The 20,747-nt window shown below is 37.2% G+C and overlaps 1 protein-coding gene across 2 annotated transcripts in view; it reads left to right on the top strand.

Moving 5' to 3' along the window:
- HIBADH (3-hydroxyisobutyrate dehydrogenase) overlaps positions 1 to 19,232 on the top strand; it is an 84,708-nt gene extending 65,476 nt beyond the window's left edge. For both annotated transcript variants that reach the window (XM_074838011.1, XM_074838020.1), the window contains 4 exons: positions 5,046 to 5,179; positions 5,760 to 5,836; positions 12,772 to 12,928; positions 18,238 to 19,232. In XM_074838011.1, the coding sequence (XP_074694112.1) occupies positions 5,046 to 5,179; positions 5,760 to 5,836; positions 12,772 to 12,928; positions 18,238 to 18,396 (527 nt within the window). In that variant the 3' untranslated portion in view covers positions 18,397 to 19,232. The remainder of the gene's footprint in view (positions 1 to 5,045; positions 5,180 to 5,759; positions 5,837 to 12,771; positions 12,929 to 18,237) is intronic.
- Positions 19,233 to 20,747: the final 1,515 nt, after the last annotated feature.

Genomic DNA, 20,747 nt, shown 5'->3' with positions numbered 1-20,747 from the left:
ACTTCCCAAAGCCTAACAGGCTCTTAGGCTTGAGAGTGCAACATTGTAAAATAGGAGAGAGGATTAAACCTCTAGCACTGTTTTTCTTGTTTATTTTTTAATCCAGTTTAGATCACAAAATTAGTTGTTAAAATTGCTCGATAGACTACATGTTGAATAGAAAAATTACAAAATGGATGGTTTTTTGCCTAAGCTTTTCAATGTTATAGCCGTTATCTCCAGCTTATCTTTTGGAGTCTCTGAAGCAGCTATATTCATATCGTTTCAGTTTTTCTTCTCAACTTTGTCAGAAACAAATTTTTTTTAACTGCAGGTGCAATCAACAGTGGTTTAAATATTTTAGCACAGGGATATGCTTGGGTGTCCTATGTTTTCAGCAGTGTAACTTTCAGCATCGGTGTTGTAATATGTAGCCTTATAATACCACTTCTTTTTAACTCATCTGCACTCTGCTCTTCTTATAGAAGTGTAATAAAACTGGAACCAACAGCAGATACTTTCATGTAACATCTTTACATTAACATCTTTTTTCTAGCAAATTGTATTCTTAATAATAAACAAACTGAAACCAAGCTGCTTTATGATGTAGCTACAAAGGTAAGACTTTTTTTTTTTTTTCCCCAAACTGGAAACCTCAATGGCAAATTACAAGGCTTCTTCCACCATGTTAAATACTGTTATAATAAACACAGAAAAGTGAATATGGAAGGGTGTGGTGGCTACTAGACTGCCTGGCCTGGAGGCTAAAACTTGAGGTCATCTCCAAACTGTCCCAGGATAGCTGCAACCAGTTGCTGTTGTCATATGAGGGCTCCTAAGCCTCCATTCACTTTTTCATCTAAAATTTTGAACTCAGGAACCACTCTGCATCAGGTTCACTGAGCAATCCATTGGCGATCAAAGTGAGAAGCACGTGGATTGAACTAATCCTTGCCCCACAAATAGCTCAGCCAGATGTGACAGGATGCTTTGAAGAGCAGTTCTTTATGTACCTCTTCTGATAAAATAAATTAATTTTTCAGATCTTAATCCAAAACCTTCTAGTACCCAAGTGGGAAACCCATCTCCTGAGTGGGTATGCCATACTGCAGTGCTACTGTATAACTTCTCACCATGCTTTTTCCGAGATTCATTTTTCTGCATGCCCCTCCACTAGCTAGATCTCTTATATTTATCTGCAAACCTATTCCTGTCAGTTTATATGTCTGGAAAAAACTCTGATGGTGTTATGACCTATTGACTTGGAGTTGAGCTGCTCTGTGGGATCTGCCGGTGTGACCTCCTTAAAGGATTCTGCACACAGGTTTGGGGAGATCATCCTAGAGAAGCTCAGTGTAGGACTGCAGCCATGGGCTCCAGCAATCTTGCTTTGCAGCGGAGGAAATCTTACACATGCTAATTACAAATACAGTTTCTCAGAAAACCATTCCCTGAGGATGGGAAGAGGCTTTTTGTATTTTAGAGAGAACAACTAGATTCTGAAGGACTTTTGGCCCTAATCAGCAGTGGTACATAAAGCACTATCTCAGGTGGTAAATCTTTAAAAAAAATCAAAAGATGAAAAATAATCATTAACTTTTGAAAATTACATTAGCTGCTCTGCTTTCTCCATTGCTCTCTTTTACTGGCTTGTATTGTTGGTATGGAATCTGTGTTTGTGAAATAAAGCTGTGCATTCTTATCTAATGATTTTTTATTTCTATTTTTAGCTGAAGTTACAGTTCTTGTTCCTCTAGATGCCCTGCCAATTTTTTTTTAAATTGCCAGTGTTATAGATTTGCTATGTTGCTTGTTTAATTCTGATAAAAGAGCTGATAGTTGGCAAGGACCCTAGATGATAAAATTTACCATGAAGTAAACTGGTTTTTGTTTTTAAAAAGATAATTTTCCAAGCCTTCTGCATTATACAACAAATTGCTCTTTTTTCCTCTTAACTAATTTATTTTTTCTACTTGAAATGTAAGTGTTTGAACAAGTGAGAGAGTGCAGCTGTCAGAAGATTAACCAGCTGAAAACTATTGTCAGCATTAATTTTGCTCTAATAAATGATTCTCTGAAGCTATTTAGCAGTCTGTAATCTAGATACAAGGCTATTGACCTATGATGGATAGTACTGGATTTTGTTTGTAAGCTTTGACTTAAATTGTCTACTTAATTTGCTGCAGGTCAGATCACAGGATTAGGCCTGTAAAGGCCATTATGTGGTTTGAATAAAAATAGCTAGAGGAATGGAATGAAAATCATTGTGTTTATTAATGTAGCAATCTTTGCGGTCATGTACATAGTAAACTGGTAGCCAACAAAATGACAATGACCTGTTTGTGTTAGCTCTAAATCTAGGCTTTGCTCTTAGCCCAGTTCCTGTGAGTTGCCCAGGGAGGAGTTGTTCAAGTGAGATTAAGGGTTGGCTGCAAATAGGGTGTCTCTCAAGCTGAGCAGAAAGATCTTTACCATTGTAGATATTTCAGTACCTCGACAGTGTTGTATATATAGACTGATTTTAAGTTTTTTTTTTGAACTTGGGATTTAACTGAGTTCTGGATGCTCCAGTTCTGGACTCACCAGTACAAGAAAGATACAGATTTACTGGAGTGAAGATGATGAAGAGACTGGAGCATCTTTCATATGAGGAGAGACTGAGAGCTGAGACTTTCTAGCATGAAGAGAAGGCTCAGAGGGGATCTTATGAATGTGTATAAAAACCTGATTGGAGAGAATGAAGAAGAGGGAGCTAGACCAGTAGTGCCCAGTGACAGGACAAGAGGCAATGGGCACAAATTAAAACACATGAAACTCCATTTGAAACACAAGAAAACACTTTTTTACTGTGAAGGTAGTCAAATGGTGGAAGAAGTTGCCTAGAGAGGCTGTGGAGTCTCCATCCTTGGACATATTCAAAAGCTGATTGGACACGGTCCTGGGCAACCTGCTCCAGTTGACCCTGCTGGAGCAGGGGGGTTGAACTACATAATCTTGAGATGTCCCTTCTAGCCCCAGCAATCCTGCGATTCTGTGATTTTAGGTTGTAATATATGTTGAGCAGCTACTGCATCAGGAGGAGCCTCTTTCCTCTACTCTGTTGCCTATTTTCACATAATTGGTAGATATTTACTATTTTTGAGATCTTGATCTGTCAGATTTGTCTGAAATTCTTCAGTGACTTCAAAAGATGGTGTAGGTTGGAAGGCAGGATGGGGGAAATAAATGCTTGACAGATACAGATAGGGGCATCTGTAGACATAGTCACACAGAGCAGTTGCAAGGAGACAGTGCATCAATGGAAATTTTTATAGGAAAGCAAACAAAAATTCTTTGAATTCTTCAGGGTGAGGAGCTGCAGAGTAACTGTCCTTGATGTTGGAAAGCAAATCCAATACTGACCACTTTATTCTTTAGCTGTGGCACAGCACTTACATGGGCTTAAGGCTTTAAGTTGAGAGAAGCTCTGATTATCCTGCTATGTTTGCCCACTTTATCAGAAATTTTGTGCACAAACTTGGTTGTGATGGTGGCTTAGTTGTGGCCTTATTTTTTTCTTTCTATTGTTTTTTATTGCATAATTTCATTTATTAATGGGGAACAAGGAAAACAGAAGTGACCTGTTTAAGTGGGATGTATTTCTAACAGAATGATTTTTTTTTTTTGTTATTTGAGGTTAGACTGTATTTTTTATTTGGTTGTTTTTTTAAAAAAAAGCTCTGTCTTCAACTGATAAGCTTTTTAAGAGCACATTTTCATTTGTAGCTACACAACATCTAGCTCAGTGAAGGCAGTTCCAGTTACTCTCTGGAAACTATTTCAATAGAAACATTTATTAATGTTTAATGGTAGCTAGTTGATGACAAAGAACAGTGAACCATAGCTGGAGAGCAGCCTGCCTTACTGTGGAAACAAAATGGTCCATCACGTGGTGGAAGAACAAACTGTTTCACTTGGACATTCTGATTGTAAGAACACTGTACCTAGTTGAGCACGTTTAATTTGAAAGTAGGTCGTTATGCTGCAGCTGTACATCCTAACAGGATGAAGTTTGATGCATAGCCCAGAAAATTTATAGTGGCTATGCTTCTTGCTAAAATGAAAAATAGTGAGGAAGCTGATGTGTTCATCAGTTTGGGCCAAATTTTTCTAGCAGTTCTACCCATTAAATGTTGGGGATGAGGAGATTAAGGATGTATGAGTAATTCATATTAGAATTAGGCTTCTTTTAAGGAATATTTCATGGAGGTGATAAATATCACATGAAAAATTTGCTGGTTTTGTTCTTAGGAACTGTATAATCAAAGAACTGTGGTGTGTGCTTACTGACCTGTGATAAAGACAAGACAGCCTTATAGGAATAAAACTGGGAATAGTGTGTGTGTGTATGTGAATCATTTTTTCATTTTTTTTTACATAGTTCTTTACATCGTTGTATATGTGTTAAGTTTTGTGTAGGAAACTAACTCAAAGTTTGTCAAATTAAGTAAAATTTTGCTTCAGATTAGAAACATAATAAACTGCAGAGATTCAGAACGCTTGGTTTTATATGCCTGTGTCTTTTAGATGTTCAATTACATGAAAATCGGGAAGCATTGATAAAAATTAGCTTAGGTTTTGAAAAGCTGATAAAAGCAGAGTTAACTTTGAGCAATAGTTTGTCAATAGTTGTATGTGAAGAGCAGTTTGGCAAAACAGAAGTTTTATTTAGTAATTCAGATTCAGTGAATTCTGTGGGGTGCAAAGTTGCAGAAAGGATTCATTGTTTCTTCATATGAAACTATAGAGTGACATTGCCAGTTTTCTGTAAGTCTTGTGAATTGTTTATCTACTAGTATGCCTGAAAGATAAGGTGGCTTTATCTTCATCAAACATTTGAGAATTAAGATCTCTGATTCTGTAAGTACTGGGACTATAGACTAACTTTTACATATACTTTGAGAGATTCATCATAAGTGCAGTATTAAGCACATAAATTTTACGTCATCAGACCCTTACTGGTAAGATAGACTACTTAAGGGGTTTTTTTAAATAGTGATATTAAGTCCAATGTTGTCTTGATTCAGGTGTTGGAGCTGCTCGAGCTGGAAATCTTACTTTCATGGTTGGTGGAGTGGAACAAGAATTTGATGCTGCCAAAGAGTTGCTGACATGCATGGGTTCTAATGTGGTCTACTGTGGAGAGGTTGGAACCGGACAGGTAATGCTTCCTGAGGTGTTTCTAGTTACCTCGGTCTTTTATTTTTGATGCTTTGTTTTTCTTTAATGATACCTACTCTTTTATTCCAGAACTAAATGCGTCTGTCTATAATCTATCTTCGTACTTGTTTGCTTGTTTACTTGTCTTCAACTATGTGTTTATAAAATAACCTCATGACATTCTTCTCCAGCATGTTGTACAGCTTAGTACCAAAACATCTGACCGGGTGCTTCTCCACATTGGATTGTTGAGATGATACTTCTTAGAGGACACAGATTTTAATTTTGTTTCTTCTAAAATTAGATTTTCTGAATGTGCTGGAGAACAAAGAGCCCCTACATGCCATGTATTCTAACTGAGCTACTGTACTAAGAAAAAGTATTTCCTAATCTCTGAAGAAACCATAGGGCAGCTTTCATTGACTTTATACTATCATAAATCTGTTCTTACTGGTGCTACCTTTAGAAGAGAGCTGTCAGAATGTATTTGATCATACTGTCCCAGACCTAGTTAAAGAAGATTCCTACATGTTATGTCTATGAAAATGCAGAAACTAATTGATGGTTTAACTTATTTTCAGGCCGCAAAGATCTGCAACAACATGCTCTTGGCCATCAGTATGATTGGAACTGCTGAGGCTATGAATCTTGGAATCAGGTTTGCTTGATTTTTGTATTGGACTGATTCATTTTTTCTGTGTTAAGAGTTTTTGTGTTTTACAGTTGACTTTCCCTGAGACAATGATGATTAGATGGCATAGATAAACTTTTGCCAGAAGTTCTCTTATAAAGCCATTAACATGCTAAAGGGATTATTTAACTAAAGTAGGACTCTTCAGAACAGAAATATTCTCCTGTATTTGCTGTATAGGTTGTTGCATTCTGCATCTGAAGTTAACAGTTCATTTGTTCTGCTGTAGTGCAATGTACAGTGATGTTTGTCATGCATTATGAACATGCAGAGGCAATATAGAGGTAACTTTTTGTTTGTATTCTAAGCTAGTGTATTCAGAGTATTATACTCCCATATGGCTCATTGGCTTTGTTTACTTTGTTAAATTGTTCCAAAATATATTGTAAAGTAAAACTTCTAGTACAGTGTGTATATCAAATTAAGATCAAAGCATAAAAAAGAAAATGTACCTTTCTGTTCGACTTTACCACTGCAGTTTGTCCTAATTGCAAAAACTCCTACTTCGTCAAAAAGCTGGAGTATGCTCCACTACACTTTTATCAATGCTAAGAGTACCATTTCTTTTCTAGCAGGTGGTATGTCTGACTTGTAACTGGCAACATAGTCAAACAAAATTATTTTTCCTTTCCAATTGTAACCTATTTATTTTGCTGTGGTCTTTGAGATTTTGGGGTTTTTTCCCAATAGAGTGCATGAAAGTACCAGTTCAGAATCACAGTATTTGAACCTTTAATAAATTCTTCTAGCCAGATCTAAATCATTTGCAAATTTATAGACAGAGAAGTCCTATGTTTGAAGAGATTATCTTGCAACTGTGTATCTTTTAAGGGCTCTTCATGAATTATTTATCTGCACAGTAGCATCCTTAAAATTGGCCTGCTAAAACTACAGATATTGTAGATACTTATCAAGTGGGCTTTAGACCGTGTGTTCATGTGGATTTGCTACACTATAAAAACAGCAAGAGGGCATCAAATGTTTAAATAAATAAAAAAGAACGCCTACATATGCACACATACACAAGGCAATGTAATGGATTCACATTTCCTCTTAATTACCATATCAAGATGCAGTTGTTTTATTGAATTGCCCTTGTCTCAGATGTTAGACTATCTTGACCTATTAAGTTGTCATGTTGTAATTGAGATAAAAGAGGAATTTGCTTTGCATCAGTGCTAATTGGTTTATCAATATCCTGTACCATTTACATTTTAAAATTGAGAGCCTGTAAGATACTGAAGCATGTCTGCATCAAGCCATAATAAAAACAGTAGCATTGTTTACAACTATTGTAATCCAGTGTAGTGTAAAGCTTTCATCAGGTTCTGTTTTAAGTCATGGTTCACTTAATAAAGCATATGCAACTGATTTTTCATTATATTTTTATCTACATTTGTAGGAATGATTAGAGTTAAAATTGAAGATAGAATAAAATCAAGACGTTTGGAAGACAGATATTCTGGGCGTGTAAGCCCTGTGCAGAATGAGTTGATGTCTGCAGTCACTGTAGCTTGAAGGTGTTTAGAATTTTCATTTTTCATTTTGTCCTTTTCCAGTTTAAATTTTGGCTGAATTTGTATACAACATTTGTAAGCAAAAATCCAGTGCGAAGGGGGCAATATACAAACCTTCCTACCCTACAATCATGATAATCAAGAAGGAACTGTACTTACTGTAGAAGAATCCTACTGATTGTAACCTGAATTATACAAAGAGCTGAATCTCATTTAGTCTGAAACTGCATGAGATTTAAGACAGAGGCAGTAATTTGAAGCCTTATGAAGTAATTTAGAACCCTTGTATTGATTTTAATGTGCTGCAATTTAAATCCTGGAGAAGATGACTTCTGCTTATAACTAGAATAAGAGCTTTACACTTTTGGTGTGTACAAATTTCTTTTTTTCAAGTCTAAAACTCAAAGGATAGTGTGGCTGCCTAGACTGGAGAGAGTAGGAAGCTGAACTTGATTTATTAGATTGATGCATATCTGGTGAAGAAAGTCTGACTATGACCTAATAATGGTAAAGGACACTGGAAATCTAAAAAATTCATAATATGAGCTCAGACATGTTCTTAACTTTTAGATAGAACATAAAATATCTTCATGTCATACATTGTGTATATCTGCTACATCATTTAAATCTTGAGTTTTATGGACTTTGGATAATTAATTATTCAAAATATTGCTGACTGAACTAGATGTAACTGGAAAGTCATATTACAGCACCTTACAGAAACCAATATATACTCTGAGCTTAAGTCTTCAAAACAATAATGATATTAATTCTATTAATAAACCACTTCTTCTCTAATGTTTTCATAGACAATGCAGCCTAAATTTTCATTTTCTGAAGCAGAGTTACTGTTATATTCATTTCAGATTTTTAAATTGTGTCTGCTATTGTTTTGTTTATTTTATATTTGAAATTATAGAATTTTTCCAAACTACAACATAAGTAACAAATAGGATGTGGTGAGGAAGGAAAACTGATATTAATGAGCAAAAATTCCACAATAAACTCCCAGAAAAACAGGCAATATTGCTATGTAATTTCTGCATTTTATTCCACTTCTTTTCTGCTTTACACTAACATCATCTTTATTTACTGATCATCTTCATTTACTAATGAAGATGTCCATTTTCACTGAAAGTGATTTGGTTTAGATTCCAAAACTAATTTAAAAAAAAAATCCATCCTGAGTTCTGACCACTGAAATGCTTGTTTTGTTATGTTTTGTTTTTTCCATTAATTTCCTGATGCTTTATGAATGTTGCTACGAAAAGAAAGTGTGGCAGACATTCTGGAAATGAGTTCACATTGTCATTTATATTCTCTTTTTTTCTAGCATGATAGTGCAACTTGTAAGTAGAAAAATCTTGAGTAGATTTTGCTATACAGTTTTATGGATAATGTGCATATTGCAAAATACTGTAGTGACTTACTGTGTCAAACCAACACACAGAGTAAATGTAAACTTCACAAATAAAAAATAATGCATTAAGTGATCTGTCCACAGCCAAAGACTATTTTTCTTTTTCTTTTTGCTGATCATCTCAGTGTCGGTAACTTTCTTTTACTGAGCCCTGAGTTCCAGTGAAACAATGTCTATCTAATACTAGCAAAATAAAGCTCGGAAATGAAATATTGCTGATACCTGGTTTGTGTTTAGGTCAGATGGAAGTTGCTGCCTATCAGGCAGTTTGCGGTCCTTTCAGAACTGCCTGCACAGACTCAGGGAAGGGCTTATGGGGTGACACAAGGCAGGGCAAGATTGCTCAATATGGTTGGGATATAAGGGACCAGGAGACCAGTAAGGGCTCTATGGCAGTAATCTCACTGCAAAATCACTTTTGTACGTCCAACAGCAGAGAAAGTCATCTCTATGAGGAGGAACTGCAGTGTCACCCAGACTTATGCCAAAAGCTGCAAATACAGCTCTTCCCTAAGCAATTTTACTGTATATGGATTTGTGCCTGCTTTTTTAGATACGTAAGGTGAAAAGATGGTAAAAGAACTTTGCCCTCTGATGCTGAGTCTAAACATGGTTTCAGTCTCTAGATCTGGTTTCTGTGGGCACCCCTGAGCTGTAGATGGAAGACATGAGCAGAAATGGGAGTCAACAGCATAGAGAGGAGCGTATGCTCCAGGCTGAGGGATGATTAGCCCTGGGCACATCCCCACTGCAAATTTTAGAAAGAGTACCTGGCAAAATAATTCCTCCAAGAGCACTGTGGCTCTGCTGTCTTTGGCATGGGACTATAGCTAAGTCTTGCGAAGGTTAGTAATGACACTCGAAAGCACTTACCTTGTTTAAAATGCCAATGGCAAAGTCATTTTTAGCTGTGATAGAAGGGTCCTGAGGTTCTGCTTGAATATTTGCAACTTCATATGGTATTTATCTGAAGCATCTTGAGATGGGAAACTCTCAACAGTTGAGCTACTTCAGTTGTTACACCTTAAAATGAAATCAGGATGTATCTTTTTTGTGATATGCCATTTCAATTTTTCTGTCTGTTCCAGACTGAACTCTTGGAGGAGTGTATGAAAATTTCTGTACGTGGTTTTATCAAAGCTCAGCAAAACTTGAGTTTTGAGCAGGGATCCTGTTTTAACCATTTGGTTTGGTCTGTTGCTGAGTTCCTGCTGTTCAGTTCATTAGGAATGTTATCGAAGAAGCATTGATTTGAGGGAAGCAATTGTTTTTGCTTTATTATAAGTACAGTTAATACATGGGCTTCTTTTCTGCTTATAAGGGAGAAAAACATTTTGGTAATTGTAAATTCACACGTGCATGCACAAGCTCTTGCCACATCCAATGGCAAGTTGTTATGGGGACTGGCAGACTGTCATCATTTTGATAGCTTGAGCAGTATATCTCTTGAACAGCGATGGAGCTCTTATGCAGAGAGTATCATATGTTCCCAGCCAATTTACAGGGAAACAGCAATAACATTTTATCATGGTTGAGAGCCCAGTAGCTGCTTCCTATTAAACTTGCCCTTTCAGATACCTGTCTTGGATTAATTTGTTGATTTCAAATGGAAACTCAGTCTTCTCCACTGAAGCATGACTTTCTAGGATAGACTCTCACTGAATGACAATTACTGTATATTCTAGCCGGTTTCAGACCATTACAAGCTTTGGGCACACTGGAAGACAGAGGACTTCTTCAGTAACTGATTTTAATACACGTCTAATTTTAACTGTCAGTTATATATGCACCAGTGGATGAATCCTCAGAAAGATGAAATGCAAAGCACTTCTAACTTGCTCTTATTAATGATACACTTGCTGCAAAGGAGAAAAAAAAAAATTAGGTTCAGGTCTCCTGAAGAGAATCTGCATGGTGTTTAAGAGCAATGAATTTTGAAGAAGCAGGGATTTAAACTGACACTATCTTCCTTTTTCATTTCTTAGAGCAAAAGTATGCCAGATCTAGTGCAGACAGGATTTTAGATATATCTGTATAATACACACATATCTTTTAAAGTACGCTTTCACAGAGAAGTAGTTGGAACGCTGTAAGAAGAGCATTCTTTGGGAGGGTTATATGCATTTTGCGTTATACTCGTAGCTGTAATTATGGGCCTCTGCATGCAGCTAGATATGGCACAAGCAGGCACTACAATACTGATCTGGATGTAACAATGATAAGAAAAAAAACAAACCAAGAGATTTATTTTGGCCAAAAAAGCAACCTTGCTGTATTTGAAAGCTCAGGCATTGTCTGTTCCCAGTGTGGGTTTTTTGGATGACTACTATTAAAGCACTTACTCAGAGTGGCTCTTGATGAAGATGTTGATACACTATGCAAGATAAAAGTGCAATTCAAATACTGTGAAAATATATTGGTGCTGGAAAATACTTTTTTTTAAAAAAAAAAAAGAAATGGCCGTTGAAAGCATTCAGTTGAGTCAGAAGGTTGGAAAAAAATGGGGAGGAGAATAAAGCTTGATCCTATTCAGGCCAGCAGGGGACTTGCTATTGAATTCCAGGGGCTGCTGCAGCATTTCGTAAATAAGAGTGCACAGCAATAATGCTAAAAAGCTACCTTTGCAGCACAGAATGTGATCTTGCTTTGTATTAGGAGGGCAGAATTGCAGGAGACACGTGCCATTATGGGAACAAGAACCGTGCTGTAGGGCCCACTGTCTTAAATGTAGTTTTTCAAATCCAAAATGCCTACTGGAATAAATAGACATAAATTCTAGCAACTATTCCATTGGTAATGAGCTTTTCTCACCTACAAATTAAAACCTTGAGTGCTACAGCACCTGGAAGCAGTGTTAGGATCACCATGGCTATGCAGATCTGCAAAAAGTCTGTGGTGTAAGAGCTAGAGTGTTGACTTCTATATAAAACCTTTATAGAAGGCTGTGATATATCCCTTTAAAAATCTCCTTTTCTTATCTTGGATTGTCACTGGAGATAATTCCCTTGCTTTCTTTTTTGTCATGAGCCTAACTGAACATTTGTACAGGGCCAGATAAACTGCTGCTGCTTGTCATTGGTGTAAATGCAATTGGTGTAAAATTACTCTTGCAACTTAATATCAGCATAAATGTTAATTCATAAGAGGGTTAATTTCCTATAATACTGAAGAACTTTCAGGGTCTACATTGAGCAGCAGTTTATGCCATCAGCTCCGTGATAGGACAAATGACGTTTCTACTTGGACAAGCTTTGTTTTATCAGGATCAGTAACCTTATCAACAGTTGACCCAGAACTATAATATATTGTTGCAAATAGATAACATATGTCACAGTGAGAGGCACGCTTGCCTCATAAGCAGGAGTATATAATGAAGATTTAAGAATAGTAAAGGAAAGAATGTACAGATGTATACAATAGCAATATTTTTTGAGAAGTGTAGCATTTTTGCTCACATTGTAAGAGCAGGATCATTTGTATTATCCTGCTTACATCAAAAATGCACTAGCACTCATGTATAAACACATCACACAGGTACTTTCATGCTGCCATACTTGCTTGTGAATTTTTTTACTTTGTTCAGCTTTAGAAAATATAATTTTGATACGAAGAACCAGTATGTGACCTAGTAGGTAGCAGAACACAGAATGCCTTTTAGTAATTGAAATACAAGGGAACTACTGTTCTCAGAGAACCTTTATTTTGCTTGCACTTCCAAAATTGCTAGGTGAAGGGGATTTGCTTAGTGCAAAAGGAAAAAAGCTCTGAAAACCTACTGGTTAAATGGTGGATTGATGCTCTTTAATTTAAGATACAGCATCCCTACCCCCAATATCAATACTCTGTCATTTTTCATGACTTACAATAAAGGGAGAGAAATGACGGTACGGTCCTAAGATATAAAATAAGTCACCCATGTCTTGTGCATTTTGACATTAACACTTCTCTGCCTTGACCTTTGACAGATTAGGCCTTGACCCAAAGCTGCTGGCCAAAATCCTAAATATGAGCTCAGGTCGCTGTTGGTCAAGCGACACATACAACCCTGTTCCTGGAGTGATGGAAGGAGTACCATCTGCTAATAATTATCAAGGTGGCTTTGGAACAACACTCATGGCTAAGGTACATAACACTCGCATGTAAAGTATGTCAGTTGCTTCTCTCTCGTCTTCTAGCAAACGTTCTTCTCAGTGAAAATTTATGATTACAGGGAAATATGTGTGCATGAACAGAGGGGAATCCAACCTCTTACCATATCTCTGAATTAATGAGTTGTGTAGGGGGCTTTTCCTTAGCCTCCACCCTCTTTCTAGCCACTCTTACTGCTGAGCTGCTCAATGAGATTATATGCACTGTCTTTTTGAGTTCTGCCTTAATCCAGGAGTCCTGATGGACTTGTGTGTACAGCAAGCATTCAGCAAGCCATTTAGGTGCCTCTTGCATGACTGCTCTAGAATTTAGGAGTCTAAGCTCAAGAGAGCAATTCGGGGAAATGCAGGTGACCTAATTAGGTGCAAATCAGTGGCATAAGAATCTAAGATTTTGGGCCCATCTCTTCCAGATACCTTAAACTGCGCTACTGGACATGCCCTCTAGCATCTTCTTCCTTGCTAAACAAACTGCTTATGTGCTTGTCTTTCTGCCTAAGGCCATTTGGAATGCAGAAAGCAGACAAGTTTCAACCCACACCCCTGCAGACTGATTTTCTGCAGGTATCTGCACCATGCTGTGGGCTTTCCTGAATTGTCTTTGTTGGTGGCAGAAATAGTGCTTCTTGTAATAACCTAGTAATTTAAATTACTCATCCATGGAGTGGGAGATCTGGGGTTTAGGTCCTTTGCAGCATGAGGAAGTTGCAACCTACAGTTATCCCATCCCAGGAGAGTGCACTTACTGCCATGCTCATGGCTGTTCTAGGAAAAGCACTGTCCTTAGTCACTTTGTGGTCAGGAAAGCAAAACTCTTAGAGGCTAGAGGAAACTAGGCAAGGAGGTCAGGACTCTGCATCCCACTGATGAGGGCACACAGTTGGAGGAAGGAACTCTGACTCTTGAACTACTTCTGCATTTAGCACGATGATTGCCTAAGGTAAAACCAGCCCTGGAAGAGATCTCTCATCTAAGCATGTAAGTGCAGGAAATAATTTCATACTGAATTCAGTGGGGATACTGTCCTGAGGGATGCATTTGAGTTCATAGAGGACAGGTTTTAAGGAATACCAGTTTATGAGTGCTCCCAACTGGTTAGGCATTCTGGCCATTTTCAGCTTTTCCACCTACAGTGGAAATTAAGCACTTAAAACTAAAACAACATTCTCAGAGCCAGTGATCAAACTCAGATATTGCCATGCAAATCTCCACAGTGCTGGAGTTCCTGTATGTAATACCTGCTTACTGATACTGTTCCTGTTGTTTTGCAGTTGATTTATGTCAGTTGGTACATTTGCACATTCAGTGGAACTAGCCAAATTCTGTCCAGAGTAGGTCCAGAGTGTTTTGCATGTGGTAGCACCAAAAAATTTTGCTAATGCTGCATGGCTCAAAACCCCTTAATGGTTGGCCTGCAACATTTTATGTTTGTGGACCAACAACCAGGAGCTTTCATTTCTTTGAGGGATGTGTTAAAATATTGGAAAGCTGCCGTTTTTACATCGCGTTCACGTCATTGAACATAGGGGACAATAAAGTTTTATTTAAATTATTGATTTATGAAATGTGTTAGGTTATTTCTTGGAGTTTGCCAGGGCTATTGATTAGAGATAAGCAACCTGATCTTGGCCCTGCCTCAGCACTCTTGTTTCCGTCTTGTGGGCTGTTTTCAGAATCTGTTCTGAATGTTATGTCGTGTTTCTCACTGCAATCTCTGTTCTCATGATTCATAACTCTTACTCTTGTCCAGAATAACCTCATATTATAAATGTGATGGGGGCACATATTTTCCTTCCCTCCCTTTTAAATTTCTTTGTAAAGAGTTTTTTTCTTTTGGTATAAGAGGGACCTTCATCTCTTCTGTAAGCTGCCTTGAAAGATCTTCCTTTCATTGGAGGAATAGCATCCTGGCTTGTGCCTGTTGAAACTGCCAGCTTTTGGTTATAAAGTATCAGTGGTAACTAAGAGGAATGTTCCTCAGAGAGGTTTGTAATTGCTGTTCATCTCTTCTGACTATGCGTTTCCTGCCAGTCCTGAAAAGTGCCTTCTTTAGACTGGAATCCTCAGTAAGAAGGGAAGACACTAAATTCCTCTCATGCCTCTTGAACAATGCTATGTTATTCTATATAGACGGAAGATTACTTGATTGACTAAGTAGCCAAGACAGCTGATCTTCCTCAGCATATTATTTGGTGCAGTGGTGACCTCTTTTAAGACACTGCTCCTTAGTTTGTGGAAACTTTTGCTACTATCCATTTCATCCTGGTATGTGATATATCATGCAGTTCATGAATTGTTTGAGTTAGGACTTTTTTTCTGGGAAATACAGAGCATGCTTTTGCCACTTAAGAAAAAAAAAAAGCTATATTCAAAGGAGAAAGAGATAGGTACAACCCTGTGGTTGAGAAGAAGGTACTCCACAATGGAAATATCTGAGAGTGATGCAGTAACACAGTCACTAAGCTCAGTTACTAAACTTCAAGTTACTGCTGACATATCAGATATGCTAGAAGTCAAAGGCTTTCTTAAAAATATTTTTCCAGCAATAGATCTCTCAAACAAAGCCAGAGGATCCTTATTTTAAGTGTTTGGGACAGAGAAGTTTGTCAGACACCTCTGAAAAGCTCTTCAGTCTTGAAATCTTGATACTGAAACATAGAATTTAGTCAATTTAATGTGAAACCTGCTCTAAAGATTTTTGCATTTAAAAAATCTAGTTTACTCGCCATCTTTATGTCCGAGGCATTGCAGGCCAGAAGTTCCGTCTTTCATTCACAGCAAAGTTGCTAATTGAATGTCTTCTTTGAATCCTGAGAAGAGCTAGATTTCTATCATACTATTCTTGACTCACGTCAAGACAGCCTCTGAGCTTTATTCCAAATGGCAGTTTCATTTACATCAACTGCAAAACAAATGTAAGGAGCCAGGTATTTCCAAAGTGAGCATTGGAAGCAGATTCTGAAAGGGAATGTTTCACTATTCCAAGCTGGGAAAAGGGGGTTGGAATAGTCAGTATAGTGAGACATCTGGAAGATCATGTCAGTTCCAAAGAATATGAGAGGAGCCATAAACTATGCTCTGATTTTTACCTTTTCCAAAAAGGTCAACAAAGGACAAATTTCTTTCAGAGCTGTTCTGTACTATTTCACTTGAGGAATCTCCAGCCTCAAGAGAAAAGGTGCAAAATACTTCACAACCTGAAGCTAAAGATAAGCTTTACTTACATTTTGTATTTTTTCTCCTTCAAAGCTCTAATTTATAAAATGGAATTTAAAAAACCAAAACAACCTTCCTGCAGTTTGGAGTCAGGAGTCCTTGTCCATTTAATTATTCAAATGTTGTCTGGTGTTTCAACCATCTTGAAGCCAGAGTTTCATTATTACAGTGAACAGAGCTGCTTTATGAAATTGTATTTGTGCTAGCAGTCTATTCAGAATTTTCAGGGATTGCTTCTGTGAATGCCCCCTCAGAGAGAAATAGATCACAATTACCAGTACCAAAACCAAGCACCTTCACTAGTTTGGAGTTAAATGATTTTGCCATTCTACTATTTCATGACATGATTTAAGCTTTGTTGAATAAAATGGATAATATGGCAACAGGTTTCACCAAGAGGGTTTAGAAGAGGCTAGGAATATGTCATGGAATATCTTATTGTAAGTGAGGTTAAAGCAACTGTTCTTAGATTTGTCAGGTCCTAAGTCTTTCAAGAGAATTACTACAAAAGAAGGAATTATCTGCCCTGATGCAGATGAAGAATATTTTTGATCCTATGACATCTGATATGTATGTTTTTCCCATTTTCCTAGATCTTGAAGTCATTCAAGGGAAATAGGAAGAGTAACTATAATTCTGATTTGTATCAGAATGACCTTTATAGAGCCGATTTACAGATCGAAGTGACATTTAGAGAGTAGAGTAAGATCTTGAATTTCCTTGTGCTAATTCAAATCCAGACACACGGAAAGTAAAGACCTGTCTTGTAAGTCATCCCTGAGAAGCCAAAGGTGCTCTCAGCAGTACTACAGTCTCTCAGTTCTTCTGTATCAAAGATTTGTTATTTAAAAAAAAAATAAACCCAGAGCAAATTCTATAAACCACCATAATCTTGGATGGACAGAAAATCCAGGCACTTCCTAGTAACACTTGAGAGGTTCTTTTGCAACTTTCTTGAAACATGGACTGCAAAATTGATTTCGTTAGCAAGACCTTATAAAGGCAACCTTCAGTGCAGGCGTTACTTTCATACTTAGACAAGACATCTGTTTATATATCCAGACCCTTATTAGCTTTTCCTTCTTTGGTTGGTTTCATGTCTGATTCAGCTTAGAATTCAAGACATCGTCCAGCCTAGCTTGTCATTTCTGTCAAGCATGCATGCAGCTGACTATTTCTAGCTAACTATGGTTAGTCAATAGTACCTGGTACTTGCCTTTGAGTTCTGTCCTATTTATTTCAGATTATAGCTGTAGTTCACCAAGGACTCTTGGAGGACAGATTTCAAATTCATCCTCTTTGCAACCTCCCCTCCTTTTTTTGCACCAAATTTAGTGTTTAAAATGCAGTAGAATTACTCTCTGTATCCCTTCATCTTCAGTCATTAAAGAAAACTTTGAGGTGTAACAGACCCAGGACAGTCCCCTGAAGAATTCTTGAATACATCCTTCCAGTTGGGCTGCAAACCATCCATATTCATAAAGTGGCATATGCCTCTCATTTTACTATTAACTGGTCACATTACAGTAAATGTATGTACGCTAAGTGGCTTCAATTTTGTTGTTATTCAAATCCCTCCTGCTTGATTTTTAACCTGTTTTTAGGAAGACGTCCTCTTGTCCAAACAAGCAAATGGTGCCATTAGAACCTATGTGAAATGCTTAAATGAATAGCCAGGGAAATTTTTTGTGGAGATGACATAACAAAGTGGAGAAAAAGAGTCCGAGTCTTGCTACCAGGTTATATAGTGATGTAGAATTGTAAAATTCCTCCTGTCCTGAAGGAGGTTGCCTGCCTTGCAAAGTGTGGGGTTTTTCTCTTGAATAACATTGAGTTACTGTTTTAAAAATTAAAAACTAAACAAGACTCCCTTCTTCCAGGACTGAAATTTTAAGGCTGGAGTATTGTATTGTTGGCAGTAAAGTTCTCTTCACAATGGAAGCCAAATAACCTATAATATATACATAGCTATTTATATCCTTGTTGCTTCTCCCCTGACTTTTTCTCTTTCTCTTTCCTTCCATTCTTCCTCTCTGCTCACTTCCTCCCTCTTCTCCCTCCCCACAGGATCTTGGCTTGGCCCAGATTTCTGCCACCAACACAAAGACACCAGTTCCTTTGGGATCCCAGGCACATCAGATCTACAGGATGATGTGTGCAAAAGGCTATGCCCTGAAAGACTTCTCAGCTGTGTTCCAGTTTTTACGTGAGGAGGAAACCTTGTGAGCTGTCCTTTGGAAATGGACGCAATAACAAACCACATTTTTTTATCCTTATAGCTCATTTGAGAAGTATGTGGGTTTAATCAAATACTGTGCATCCTGATCCCATACAGACTAATCATCTTTGGTTGTCTAGATCACAACGAACTCCAGGGTTTTTTCATAATTCTTGAAAAATCAAGCCTGAGGAAGAGATTGTTTGGCAATTAACCAGACAGTGATTTCTTTTTTTTTTTTTTTAAGAACCATCAAAGTGTTTTTTTCACTATATGCAATAAATAAATATTTTTTTTACGAAACACTTAACCGTTTGCATATAAAATAACTTACATTATGGCTACAAACTTACATGAATCTTGAATAGTAAGAGAATGTTATATAGTGATTTTATGATATATAGTGATCTATTAAAATTAAACATTAATACTTTATGGAAAAAGGGAAGATTTGTTCAAGGAAGAAACACAACTTGAGATGGATTTTTTTTTCCTTGGACCTACTAGCCTTGAGGTGATCAGTAGTGAATTTTTCCTGGGATTCAGGTTGCAGATTAAGTTTATAGGCACTCACTTCTAGGTGGAGAGCTGTTACAGCATGTTTACCTGATAGACTTAGTTAAAATAACATAGAATGTGTGTCCCTCTTGTAAAGCTCCATTATTGTATTTTACTAACCCAATTTTATATTTTCTTGTATTCTGTCACACATTTTCAGAACTCAAGAACAGCACTTACCAGAAGTTCTAACAAAGTGTACATTTGTTTTAGGCAATTACTGAAGTATTTTAAATCTAAACAAACCCCATTATTTTGAAAAGAAATAAAAATCTATGCTGGTAAATAGCTGCTGTATGATTATTTGCTTTTTCTTTTGATGCACTCTTGTACACACACAATTAACCAAAAACTTGTACTAAGTGGTCTTCTTTTTTAATTTGCTTGGTTTTCTACAGATTATCTTGCAAAACCAAGCTTTTCAAGAGCTCTTGTTGTGAATGGAGATGGTAATCTATTTGCATATGTATTACCTTAACCATTCACTATCTCTTTGGTCTTGCAAAAGTACAGGCACACACTTGGCTTTATGAACGTAAATACTCATGTTGATTTCACTAGAACTCCTCACATTCAGACTTAACTTGCAGGCTCTAGGCTTAATGGTCAATTATGCATTTACATTCCTATTTTGGTTGTATGACGGATCCTTTTATATATGCACATTTGAGTAACAAAATTGCATGCTTGAATTAGCTCGGGTCTGAATAATCTTCTGAGAACTTGGACATTATATTTTAACACATTAGTAACATCATACAAAAGTCACTGAACAGTACTGGTTGATCTGTTCTCCTTTCAGTTTTCTTTGAAAATTGTTTGACATTCTAGGTTATTCAGGGATTTGGGGCTCATTAATGTTACATATTAGTGTATGTACACTATTAGTGTTACATATTAGTGTATGTACACTATTAATGTTACATATTAGTGTATGTACATATTAGTGTTACATATACCAGGAGCAATCTTACTTTTAAAAAATAGTTTTTCTCTCTTCTGATAAAACTACTGTTTCTACGGGATTGCATTCACTCAGAAATTAGACACAAAACTACCTGCAGTAAAAACTATTAAAATTGCTAAGTCAACCACTCAAATGCTGGAAAACACAGAAACATGGAACCGTAGTTGCAGATATGTGGTTCAACCTTTGTTAACAAGATGACACACTGTAATGTTTTTTCCTATGGGACTCCTGCCTCACATAATACAAAGGATGGATCTAGTCTCGTAATGAGTTTGGGATCAGGTACCGAAGAATGGTTTTGCCAGTAGAATCCTTGTTCATTTGGAAGTTTTATAATGGATGAGTTAAGGAATTGTAGGAGAGTCCTAGTTAAGTTTGTCTCCTCTATATTTGGCTTGGAAATCTGGCTGGCATCAGCAGGATTGCTGAGAGATGCTTCCTTCTACTGTCCACCTCAGCCAGTAGCAGTGTTTGGTATGAACGTGGTTGCTGGTAACTCGGGGTTTACCAGTAACCTAGGGTTTGCCTGTAACCCTGGGCTTGCAGGAAGCATAACCATGTTTTCTGAAGACATTATATGTGCACATAAATGTTGGGAGCCATGAGGGAAGAGAATATGCTCAGTGAGATACATTCTTTGAAGCTTTTAGCTTCTGAAATCATAAAGGCTCTGTTAAGCATGTGGAGACTTGGTTGTTATTTTTATATTTCTCCCAAAAGCTTATAGCTTAGGCTTCCTGGGGTTCATTTCTCCTTCCCCACAACCTCTGATCAAATTGTAAATTCCTACTCCAAAGCATAGGGTGCTCAAGTTGGAGGAAAGGCTGCCAG

The sequence above is a fragment of the Strix aluco genome, chromosome 1 (genome assembly GCF_031877795.1).
Source record: "Strix aluco isolate bStrAlu1 chromosome 1, bStrAlu1.hap1, whole genome shotgun sequence".
Lineage (NCBI taxonomy): Eukaryota > Metazoa > Chordata > Aves > Strigiformes > Strigidae > Strix > Strix aluco.
The sequence above is the reverse complement of the archived record's forward strand: the minus strand, read 5'-3'. Positions and strand labels throughout refer to the sequence as shown.